The 13,171-nt window shown below is 38.9% G+C and overlaps 1 protein-coding gene across 6 annotated transcripts in view; it reads right to left on the bottom strand.

The window, feature by feature from the left end:
• Nucleotides 1–8,402: 8,402 nt before the first annotated feature.
• The window catches only part of kcnq2a (potassium voltage-gated channel, KQT-like subfamily, member 2a), a 39,102-nt gene continuing 34,333 nt past the window's right edge, over nucleotides 8,403–13,171 (bottom strand). For all 6 annotated transcript variants that reach the window (XM_026153182.2, XM_026153184.2, XM_026153185.2 and 3 more), the window contains 3 exons: nucleotides 12,654–12,785; nucleotides 11,071–11,164; nucleotides 8,403–10,956 (listed from right to left, as the gene is read on the bottom strand). In XM_026153182.2, coding sequence (XP_026008967.1) covers nucleotides 10,108–10,956; nucleotides 11,071–11,164; nucleotides 12,654–12,785 — 1,075 coding nt within the window. In that variant the 3' untranslated portion in view covers nucleotides 8,403–10,107. The remainder of the gene's footprint in view (nucleotides 10,957–11,070; nucleotides 11,165–12,653; nucleotides 12,786–13,171) is intronic.

Raw genomic sequence — 13,171 nt, 5'->3', positions numbered from 1 at the left:
ACACGTTTTGAGATACAATACGGCTTAAAGGTACATGTTTCCAAAGGCAACGATAGACTACAAATGAATTCACCATCATCAAATATGGAATGGGAAACAGGATGATACCTTTAACAATAATTTACTGAAAAAAGAGATTACACCTGAGAAGCTTCTAGTGATAAAGACTTACGTGTGAGATGAAGTTAATTATTAAAACCAACTTCTTTAAAATATTGCCCTAATAATGCCTCCTGCAGAAGTTGCATGCTGTGAACAAAGTTAGATAGCAATGTATTACCTTTAAATGTCATGCTTATGGCTCTGGAGAAACATCTCCAAAGTCGAATATGGATGTTGTCAGAGTAAACTGTGAAACACCTGTACCTTGTGACGTAACCATTCAGCATGGGGCTAATGAACGAAACTAAGGAAAGAAATGCTTTTTTTAATAATGTAACTAAAGCCGTAGCATTACCAGAAGCATTGAGGATAATTTATGGACATATTAATGCTAGGTGCTCCATATATTTAAATAAAAGCTGAATGGTGCATATCACTGCCATCATCTTAGGCTTTGTTTCTTTTATTTTAGATTGTATTTTGTTTCTCCCAATCTCACATACCCTTTAAAAACCTGCCAATTAACTAATTAACTGAAAAAAATTACTTTATTTTCAGTACATATAATATTTATGTCTCTATGCAATATTAATATTCAATTCCACTTAATTCAGTTCACTTTTATTTATATAGCGCAAAATCAAAATAACACTTGCCTCAAGGCGTTTTATATAGTAACGTGAAGACCCTACAATGATACAAAGAGAACAGAGAAAACCCCAACAATCATATGACCCCCTATGAACAAGCGCTTTAGCAACAGTGGGAAGGAAAAACTCCCTTTTAACAGGAAGAAAGCCCCAGCAGACCCAGGCTTAGGGAGGGCGGCCATCTGCTGCGACCAGTTGGGGTGAGGAAGAAAGGAGAGAGATTAATAAAAACACACACAATAAAAAGAATATACACTATGATCTCCGTGCTCTACATGGCCACCTCTCATAATGTAGCTAAGGTTCACTAATAACTCTTTAACCTTCAGATGATTACGGCTCAAGCCTCGTGCAATGAGACTGTACAGTTACCTTCTGTCGACTCAGTTCAAATCAGTGCTGTGTGTATTACTTTTTTAGCCTTGTTCCGCATGCACATTTATATACCTACTGTTTAAGCTTTGAGTGCAGGTTTTGCTCCAGTGCTCTCAGTGCCAGTTCATATTGAACAGCAGGCAATATTCGTTTTTAATTCGTTTTTAATTGCTAACAATTTATTTTTCTGTGCTTTGCTCATAATTTTGAATTCAAACCAGTTTAACTATTTGTAAAGTCAGATCTTGCCAACATCATGTTGTTATATTTCAACTCAGCCTCCAAAACTTTCTGAAAACTTTCGTTCCTGGTAGTAATTCATGTTATGTTTTCATCTCTGCAACAGATTCAAGCAGCTGTTACAATAGACAGTACCCATTTGTATCCAGATGATTTCATTTCAGTAAAATCATTGACTTGAGTTATTATGTCTTTGCATGACTTTGTATGCTATTCATGGTTGCATCAGAAATCTGTACATACTTGTTTCACCTCCCTGTGCAGTCTTTGACAGCTGTGCACTTCACACTTCACACTGGAATTGCTCCAAGCCCTTCAATTTGCCTATTTTAATGTTTTCACATCTTTTATGTGAGCTTCAGTTCATATGCTCCTCCCATTCTCGGCCTTCTTCATTCACGTTTATCTCATTTCTTATTTAAAACAGCTGACTGGTTCTCTGACCTTCAGCTTGTCCTTCTCCTCACATGTGAATATCAAGGGAATAAAAAGAAGGACCTCCACTCCCTCCCACCCAAAAGCCTTTAGAGCCTTCAGACTTCACTGGCTTTATTCAAACACTGTCTCTATCCACAAATGCTACTAAATGGCCCATGCTTAGAGAGCTTTGAAGCTCATTTGAACCTCTGTGAAATTACATTAACTCAACATACGCCAATCAAGCCTCCCCCCAGCATTAATCACTAAATCAGGCCAGGTCACCACGCACACACTTTAACTTCTGCCAAGCTGTTAATTAGAGCTGGCGTATCGCCAAGGAAATAATCAAGGCATCAATAAATTATCAAATCATTTCCTATCCGAGACAAAACCCTGCATTATCCTCCACCTCACAATCACACTGCCATTTTTACGCTGCTTAATTTTTCATTTGTTTGTTTTCCCTCTTTCTCTGTTATTTGTACCGCTCTTACCCTTCTCTTCTTCTCTTTTATTCCAGGTGAATAAAATTTTAATGCTACTGAAGGTGTGCAAAGCCATTAGGATGAGTGCATTGCAACCAGCTTCTGAGAATTTGACAATCCCTTCACATGATTAATAACCCTGAAGTCATTGCCAGACTGAAGCATCTGATGGTCTGCTTGAAAGATAAAGTCCAATAGCCCAATAGCAATAAAATCTGCATCTATTAGATTGCTACCACTGGCTCAACATATCCTGATGACAGATCCTCCTCCTGCCGACTAAAGAATTGGCTGACGGTTCCTCCCTTTTTGCTGCTTAGCCAAAATGGTGGCCATCAAAGGCTAGGCTTTGTGACCATCCGGGTACTCAAAGTGCATTTCATGTAGCCACTGTGAAAGCACTGGTGCAGTTAGAATAAAAAGTTGAATTCGATCCACACAATTATTCTGAATCTGTATGGATTATCCATGTCACTCTGGCCTAATTCATGCTTTAACTTCCAAATGCAAGAGTGCAAACTACTGTGGTTCATAGAAATAGCATACATGATTATGCATTGTGTCTAGCTTCTGTAAATACGTAAATATTTAATGCGTTGTGTCAAGCAGATATACAGTCTGCTTGGTCTCTATGGTTTCCAACTAAGGAAATCATTGTATTAAGTATTTCTTTTAGAAATTGTCCAGTTTCTGGTCTTGTGATGTGGTTGCCACATTGAAATCATTGCCTGCAAGGTCAGCTTTCACCCAAGTCCATGTCTACACAGCTCGTGGTAGTCATTTTAGCTCAGTGTGTGCTCACTGAAAACTCTTTTCCGTGTTTGTTTTACATGAATATTGTTTATTTAAGCTCCTCTTATAAATAGAAAAATTTTATTGTTCTTTATTATCATTGCTTCGTTGTTTACTTGGAGTTTAATTATTTTTGTTAGCTTTGAGTGAAATTATGTGCTGTTCATAAATAAGGATTTATTGGGCGACATTGATGATGGACTCAGCAACTCTTTTCTTTTTATTTTTAATGATTTTGGGTTGTCTTATTTATCTTGTTTAATGCCGTAGCTTTGTTAAGACAAATGAGTACAATCCTTATATGGTAGTATTTGTATAAGTCGGGGTGTAAACTTAAATACATTTGCAAATGCGCATATGTGCATTTGCAGAACCTCTTGAAATCCTAAATATAGTCAAACAGAGCAGGAAGGGCAGAGAAGGATGTGATGCAGATGATGCACTGCATCGCTCTCCCTAATGTCCCTGAAGATTCATTAATTTGTGTGAAGTTATATAAATAGTTGAGTAATAATGATTGGCATCTGATATTATTCGACTTAAAGTATGATATGAAAATCTGTCAGCTTCGTTTTACAGTTTCAGTCTTCACATTACCCATGATGACAGATCTATTCAGTTTTACCTTAAGAGCACAAACAAATTTTTAAAAAGTAAATAGACCCGAATGAAATTATCTCCAAGTCATTTAAAACCTAAATTTAATTTTTTAAGGGTCATAACTTTTGAAAAAACATACTCATAATGAAATTAAATGTAAGCAAACATTTGTGTTGTGCATTCATGATGCATATTTAATAATATAAAATGTTATTTATATTGCATATTAAAGATGGTCATCCATTTGTTTCTGTGGTCCTGTTTCTAAGTTTTACAGGGGAGATGACAAACACAGGAGACTGTTCCAAAACAGGTCATGCACAGGAAGTCAATGGAACATGTAATACACATGAAGAATTACTTAAAAACACAATAAAGAACACAAATATATGTATTAATATGAAATTAAAAGACTGTAAACTCAGCTGGAAGGTTTTACAGGGGCTGTCTGAAAGACATTTTTCAAAGACTTTGTCCCAACTCCTGCTGGCAATAAAAAAGAATGCAGGTTTGAGATACTCCCATTATGGTTTTATTTTTTGGACCCAGAAGCTACATTCATCTCTTACAGCAGCGGCCCCCAACACCCGGGCCAAAGACCACTACCGGTCCATGAGAGTTGAGGCTCGGGTGTGAAATTTATGGTTTTCAGGGTTTTTATCGTTAACTTGGTTTCCCTGGGTCTTTTCCCGTGTTGTAGTTGTGTGCCTTATTTTGAAAAAAATATTTACGCGTTACCACAGTGACCAGAGATCATTAAGTGGCAGAGAGGAGGACGTTACTCTCAATGTTGTTGGCGCATTTCAGGAGGGCGCTGCTAATAAAGCTATACAATTACACAGTGAATTCGTGTTTATTATTATATTTACAAAGTACCACAGTTTTTGTCTTGGTCATATCATTTTATTTTGTTGTATTTATCTGTGACACCTTAAAGGCCAGTCCGTGAAAATATTGTCTGATATTAAACCGGTCTGTGGGGCAAAAAAGGCTGGGGATCCTCTCAATGATTATTCTTGAAAGGAATTGTTTATTGAATTAATAATGAACTCAATAGAATCTGATTTAGTAAAGCACTATTGTCTCATGTCCTTCTTTTGTATACAGTCTATATGAACTCTAGAAATGGTTTGTATTAAATTCGTTTACATTTGAAATGAATGTAAAGCTTCTCATTTGTTTTTGAATCTGCATCGTTTCAATAAGGCATTCAGTCTACTTTGAATCTGCACTGAAAGAAACGAGCTCTGAGTTGCTTCTGTTACTGGGTTACAGTTGTTAAACTTCATAATCGATCATATTTCACCACAGAAAGATGGAAAATTTCTGACCTTCCCCCATGTAAACTCAAATCTCTTCTCTATTGAAAAATGAAGCAGCCTAGGCAATTACTACATTGTACACTGTAAGCAATTCAAGGACTATGTATTCAATAACGCCCACAAGCTACGGCAGTTTTTACCTGATATTATACATTTCTTTGTATAATGGAATGTAATGGAAGATTGATCTAGCTGAAGCAGTGTTAACATGAATATCCTCAGTGCTCGAAATAAATGATTTTGTTTATTTTACTAACTCAGCAGTTGTCAGACATTTTCTACCATGTTTGACTTCAGAAGTTAAAAAAAATCATACCCCATTAACATTAAAAAAAATTTAACTTAAATATTATTGACATAAAAGGTAAACAAGATAGAGTCAATAAACTCTTTATTTTTCCCTTAAAAGAGTCAACCATGTGTCATTACGTTTCTCATCATGACCATCAAGACATTGTTTCCCTGACTGTGCATTAATCGATGCCACTGATAGAAACGCCTTTCATATTCACTGTGTATAGTGTTTTTACAGCGTCTGTGGACGGGGACCATTAATTACTGCTCTTTCATGACACATACGCATATTATTTAGTTTCTTCATGGAAATTTTTATCATTTGGTGTGAAACATATCCTGATATGACACAATCAAGTCGCACTGTATCATAATGAGGAAGGTGATTTTTGGCTTTTGTAGGTAGCACAGAACAAAATGAAATAGGAAAATGAGCACAACAATAATTCATGCAAGACGAAAAGTCAAGCTCTGTCAATCACAGAATATGCTGGCTCAGATTAAACTGCTTAAGCTGCTCTTGCCTGAATTTTGTTGCTGCTTTGTCTAAAAGACGCTTTGCTATCCACCTCCACCCCAGCTCCTCAATTTAATTTTGTGTCTGACTTATCAGTGTGATATTTGTTATCCTTAAATCCTGCTCTGTTTCTTACCGTAGTGGAGAGTATTCCACATGCTCTTCCCGCCTTGGGTTTTCCATTTATGTACATGGAAAGAAGAGCTTTCAACGCCTTAGGCTTTCCACGCTTGCACGTGGAAGGAAAAACAGAAGCATACTGTCACATATAATTAGGCTTTTCCAGTTTTAAACAAGACTATCTAAAGTGGGCCTGACTGAAATAGCATTTCTCAGTAGTTTGATTTTATTGATTATATCTGCTTCATGAAACCTTCACAGAAGCAGAGCAGAGGATGCTAAAGAAAAGACGGTAAGGTCAGTGAGTCAGATTCAAATACTCTTTAGAGTGTGGCCAAGTGGAGCCTCCAAGAGAGATCACCTCCAATGAAATCCACCATACCTTTGTCTTAAGCTTAACCACAGTAAAAAATAAATAAATAAAATAGCTGGCTTTGGCTTTGGAGCTGCAGTTTTTATTCTATTGTCTTACGGGAAAAATATGTTTGGTCACAACTCACAAATAGCCTGTGGAATACATGTAAGCAAGGTGTTCACATGCAAGTAAAGTTAAAAATAGTTATGCCAATTTATAGCCAGCTAATTAGTAAAGTCAGGCTATATATCAATGAATGTGTCATATCCCACCTCCGGTCTGATAAATGGACGACTGGCTTTCAGGGAATTAAAATCAATTCTGTAATTTTCTGATGATTGATGAAAAGCATCTGTCCATTCATACACGTCTGTCCTATGATTATGTATGTTGTGGTGTATGCATTTATTGGTTTCACCTATTTACAGCTTAATATTAGAGCCACACTCTTATGCCTGCTGAGTATAATGAAAATCCACTGCAATCATGAAGCAGTAAAGATTGCCTCTTGCCTTGTCTTGTTGAAATGCAGCCTGCATGTAATCAATGCAAATTGTGATATATGTTGCCCAATCTTATATTTACACAGCCAGTATTTCCTACCTCCACTGACCTGTGTGTCTGTATGTACACAGAGAGAGAGAAAGAAAGGAAGGTCACCTGTCTCTGCCCTTGTTGGACATTGATGACTTCTTGCTGATGCTATTTAACACTATAGGGAATACATAAATAAATGTTTACATGGACATTACCAGGCCAGACCTGGACACAAACACGGGTAGAGTCAAGGACACAGAGTCACTTCTGACAAAATATGGTTAAAAAAAAAAGAGCTCATGAAATAACAAAAAACACAAATTAATTTACTTACACATGCAAAGTGCAATCTGTTCAGTGAGCACAAGCGTTATTTTCAGAAAATCTGACACTGTAAATGCGACAGAGTGGTTTAGGTGTTGATGAGGCTACTGGAAGAGCTACATTTTGAATCCTTTTCTGTCTGTGCAACACAGTGGTGAAACATGTCAGCACGCATGCAGTCCATCTGTTCTCGGTTTCTCTTTTGAGAGCACTTTTGTAATATTCGAGTCACTATTGGGTTTATTGATTGGCAGCTTTTCCACCATCCATCATCAAAGGGTGAGTCTCCTACGTCTGTACAGACTGTTTAAATTCCAATCCTCTCATCTTTGAATGAATGTCCTGTGCAGATTAAGCCAAGCAGTCCTGAGGATTCAGATTAAGATTAGCTGTGGTGTCGTGTTTTTAATTAGTGTTTTCCACAGCAAAACACAGACTTTCATTGTTTTTTAAGTTATTTGCCTTATAGAATCAGTTGTAAGTCCTTGTGTCTGCTGGTTGGTTGTCCTTTGGTCTACATTGTAGGTGCTTAAACTGATTGCAATTCTCCAGGTGCTACCAAGAGTAAACAAGCCTTAGGTGCTGTGTCACCATCACTTGACTTTTATTAATGGGCTACTCCATTTCTATTTGTATCACCCTTTCAACTAAAATCCTGGCCTCACAACACTTAACAAATTGGCTGATCCTGTGACCTGCCTTTGCTATTTCACTAACAATAAATGATGGCTGTTAACCAATACTAGTTAGGTTGCTCAATAATCTGATCAGGTAATAAATGTACTTTTTGCTGATGTAGACAGATAAGTAGGACAATAAGTGTGTAAGTATGTGTTAGCCATGCTATATATTCAAAAGTATTTGGACGTGTCCATTTTTCCTGGCTTTTGCAGCACGTGTTTGATCTGTCACTACAACAAATGATTACAATAAACCATTTTGTTTATAGGCACCTTCGAAGACCTTCAAGACACTTTACATGCAATTAAGTGTCAAAATCAAAGTCTGGAAATAGGAAAACACCTTGAAAGTCTTTAAATAACAAATTGAACCAACAAACTAATAGAACAGACTATCTTAAAAAGATGTGTTTTAAGACTGGCTTTAGTTAAGGAGACAGTGGTTGGCATCCTTAGTTCCAGTTAAGGGGACTTGTCTTTCTGTCTTCAGTTCTTGGTTGCCATCTAGTGACAGATGTATTCCATTACACCATTTCCATAGCTAAAGACACCATTTCTCTTCATTTTAAAAAAGGCATCAAAAGACCGATTTTTAGTGATGCACAAAGTTTTATTTTTGAACAAGACAAAGGTGCAGTTACACAATGGTGCTGATCTACGGTATCATGTAAAACCCTACATGTCTTTTCAATGGGTTGTAAAAATCATGCCAGCAAGTTGCTTCCTGATTTTGCTGAAAAATATGGACCGCGTATTAACAGTCTCTATTGAATTACACTTCCTTGGTTATAATGTAAATGTTAAAATGTTGGCATTGGTTAATTTTAACAAGAACTGTTCATGCTTCAAAGGTTAGCATTATTAATGGCTAAATGTGCAACCTGAAACATCTGCTCTCAGGCCAAAGAACCTCCCATAACAATTTACATACACTACTGTTATAAAATGTTAAAAATGAAATTGTTGATTTGTGGACCTCTAAAATTTTGGTGTGGAAATAAGGCAACAATTTTAAAGGATGAGTTCTTGATCGCGTTGCTTGCTTTTTATTGCATTTCCTCATTTAGTCTGAAACTGACGTAGCATCAGAGAATCTAAATGAACGTTCAATGCACTGCAGGCTAAATACCATCATGTCAGTAACAAGTGAGAAAGTTTCACGTGCACTCAATCCAGCTTCAACACTGCATGCCTTGTGATAACAATACAAAATGTACAAGCAAATGCCCTTCCTGTTCCCATACCTGTGCAGCATTAAACATCTGCTCTTGTATTTAATGTGTATAGAATTTGATGAACATATTTACCCAGAAAAGAAGAGCTGTTGAAATTAGCAAGCTCAGGCTGCATTTACATGATTGGAATTCAAGCAAAGCTCCTTAGAAAAATTAAAACATAGCTTGAAACCAGTCATGCATGCACTTTTTTTAAATTAAATTCACCACTCTCTCTTACTGTATAGAAGAAAAACACAGTTTGACTGTTTGTCACCGTTTGGTTTTTGCAGCCTACTTAACACAGTCCTTAAATCAAACATTTATCATGCCATGCAGGTGGTTCCTTAGTGTATCCTTACAGAAGTATTCAGTATTACTTTAAGGGGAGTTCTTCCATAGTATTACATAAATGCCAGGCTGAATTAATAATGAAGCATTTTTTCTTTTTTTTTAAATCAGCAAGAATCTAACTGATCATCATAGCTAAGGTTTTGGCAACATAACACCTCAAGACATCCTAAGGTATGGAAGTTATCAAGACACTACGTTAACCACGTGATAAGATTTCAACAGTCTCGCGTTACAAACTCCAGCAAGCTTTTGAATGTTAAAGTGGTCAGTGTTTAACAGAAGACGTGCTGAAATGCTACTCATACGTCTCATAAGAGGAACCAAAATGGCAATTCTCTTTATTGTTTCATACAAATCCACACTGTGTAAGTGTCGTCTCACTAAGTACCATAACGAAAAGGCTTCTTGTCTAAGTTAAAGAAAGGTTTCTAAACAGCTATTTAATCAAATTCTGAGTGGATACAAAAGTAACCGTAATCAAGCATTGCCAGTGAAGTGTTACATTACAAACTTAAATGTTGATAAAGGATGATCCCGTTGTTTTTGTGAGAACTCGTTTTTACTGTTATCGCAAAAAGACAACTGCACATAACCGCCCAATATAGTCTGTATCAGCCATCATCTACAGTGAGCCTGTGGCCACGAGGTCTAATGATACGGTCATGTTGGCAATCGGGGCATCAGCCTCTGTCACAATCAGCAGGTCTGCCAGCAGAGCAGTCCTTTCTACTTCAGCCCAGCCCACCCCCTCTCTCCACCTGAGACCTCTCCGGTGAAAGACAGAGGCGAGGGAGCACAGAGGTCAGAGTCTGTGTCCGACTCCCCCTCTGCTAGCAATGGTCTGACCCTGGCACAGAGTGAAGGTCCACCTCCGGCTTCGGGCCCTGCTCCGGCTCCCCCTCCTAAGCCTGTAAAGAACGAGGGCCCAAAGAAGTCCTCCTTGGCTTGGGAGATGCTGAAGCCGCTGAACGAGCGCTCCAGCTCCTCGTGGTCAACCGACGGGATGGAGAGGGATGTGTCACTATCTACTGCGGTGACCTCTCGATGGCACCTGTGCCTCCTGTTGCGCCTCTTGCTGTGGGAGCCGCTCTCTCTGCCGCTGCCACCCTGACCCGAAGAGGATCTGTCATGAGCTGGAGCAGGTGGAGGTGGGAGGCGGAACAGGGTGGGCGAATGGTCGCCGCTGCCACCTACTGGCGAAGGGGTGTTGGCCACGCTGCTGTTCCAGGCAGGCTGGCTGATGGGGTTTTGCAGCTGGTGCTGCCAGGAGGTAGAGGGGCGGCTGTTGCTCCCAGAGGGAGTACCAACTGATCTCGCCACGGATCGACCAAGTAAAGGGTCTTTCTTTTCCAAGGACCCGTCAGAGCATGGGACATCAGCTGCTGAGCATGTCTTCACCTCCTGTACCTCCTCCTTTTCCTCCTTCTCTTCTTTGCTCTCCTCGGGGCTGTGGTAAGGCGGGGCTGGATACGGCTCCCTGGAGTTGAAAAAGGCCTCTGTTTCGGAACGGGGGATACCCATACGCTGCACATACACATTAACCAGGAAGTCGAGTTTCCTGTCCATGCAGACCACCTGCAGAAAGACAGAAAACGGTGTTCCATCAGAGGAATCAACATAAGTTGATGTTGGCGGGAAAAGAAAAACTTTCCAGACTGACCTTCACAGACCTGGGTGAAACATTCCTACCTGCTTTTCCACTTTGACCAGACGTCCCATCATACTCTGGTCCTCCACAGCATCTCCTCCACCTTTGGGACCTTTACCAACTATCTGGTCAACTCTAACATTTAGAGAAAATAGTGTCATATATTAGATTATAATATGATTATACAAGTGTATAGTTATATGTATAGTAGATATGCTCTGTTTTGCCACAGGGTCTGACCCCAATATTTTTAACTCAAGAAGTTTGGGATGCCAAAATGTAGATTAGTCTTGCATTGAAAAGTAATGAAATTATTTTAGTGATGATTGTTGTCAAGCTGCAAATAAATATGTTTGAATGAATAAATGATGGCCTTACAGAAGGTGAACGTTTCCTGAGACACTACTGAGTTCAGGTGGATTGTGTGGACGCATGCATAATGTGAGTAAGACGATCTTTTTTTCCTTTTCTTTTTTTTCGTTTAACAAAACAGAGTCTAAACTGAAGGGACATTTTGTCTGCGGCCAAAATGCATCACTTGGCATGCTTCAGTGGTGCTTCATGCTTCATTTCCATTGCATCCTACTGGGGGAGCTCTCCCTCTGTCTTTCTGCTAAGAGAGCAAGCATTTAGCACTTCAAACCCCTCTTGAGCGAGGCCATGTGAAACGGCTCGTTAAGATTCAGTGAGCAAACGGCAAAATGTCTTTTTTTAGCCTTTCCTTGACAGCAGCTGATATCATTTGTCACCAGCGCTAACAGAACAACATCCTTAAAATGTTCTACATAAAGCAGTCTGTTAAGCCATTTCACTTATTAACTATTGCACCTGCACCCCTGCTTTCATGTATCACAATCCCGCTAGCTCAATGAGACATGTCAATGGCTTGAACTCAAAAGGGGTTCCATCAATCGAACCAGTAAGGTAGCATGTAACTGCTACTATGGCATAAGGAGGATAATGCTGATAAAATGGTCATTCTAAAGGTGCAGTCTATTAACCTAACCTAGGAACTTCAGTGGACTTCTTATGGCGAGGTGTTGTTGGGGGAGGCGGCCCCACAATCATATCTATCCTGGCAAGGCACACAGAGACGATATGAGTGCAATGCAGAATGAAGCAACGTGGGAATCACATCAGGTATGGAGAACACGTCTGCAATATATTCCACACACGAGACATACGGTGAGTCTGGCTTGTTTCATGGATGGAAAGTGTGTGTGATTCACTGATGGAATATATTTCTTGTACATGTTAGACCTTCAGGGGATCAAGGTGTGAGGAGCTCGCTTGTAGGAGGGAAAACTGACATAGAAAACAATGTGAATTAGACATCAGTGTTACATCCAAAATCAATCTGTGGCACGTTCAGAGCTGAAGGAGTGACCGCTAATAGGACATCAAGCTACCGATATATGTAACAGATCTGAATACAACACATGTATCTGGATAAATGAAACAGGCAAATCAATGGCTTGTGTGTCACAACATGTGTGTATCCAGTGACCACTAAAAGCACTTTGTTAGTAGATGAAAGCTCCACTGTTATATTAAGCTAACTAAACTAACTACTGACACATATTTCTTAAAGAAATGACTAATTCAAGAGTAAAGGACTTCTTGCCTGGTCTGCAGGTTCTTAATGCGCGACAGCATGTCCAGGTGACCAGCGGAGTATTGCTCAATCACGTCCATGACATCGTAGGGTCGCAAGCTCTCTTTGAACCTCCTCTTTGACACCAGGAAGCTCATGATGCTGGGGGGGGAGAGGGGGCGAGACATCGTTGTTAAATGTGTCACGTGACAGGAAAACAAATGACCAGATCACAGCAGACATTTCAGAATAACTCCCAAGAATTCTCCTGCTCAAAACAAACAAAAAGTGCAATGCGGAGTAAAATGCAAATGAAATATAACAAATCAACGGTTTATTTATTTAAATGATTAATGCTTTAGGAAAATATGATTGGTACAAACTGAATGCACACCAAATAAAGTCATTTGATCACATTGATCAGATAACATTTTACACTGTACGTATGTAACAGAATTATATGGAAAATTTACATGTAACCAACTTAAAACCAACATTTTGGGCATACATTTTTGGTAGCTGATGGTTATCATCCATTTTACATTAAA

The sequence above is a fragment of the Astatotilapia calliptera genome, chromosome 20 (assembly GCF_964374335.1).
Source record: "Astatotilapia calliptera chromosome 20, fAstCal68.1, whole genome shotgun sequence".
Classification (NCBI taxonomy): domain Eukaryota; kingdom Metazoa; phylum Chordata; class Actinopteri; order Cichliformes; family Cichlidae; genus Astatotilapia; species Astatotilapia calliptera.
Note: the sequence above shows the minus strand (reverse complement) of the source record. Positions and strands in the feature narration are given on the sequence as shown.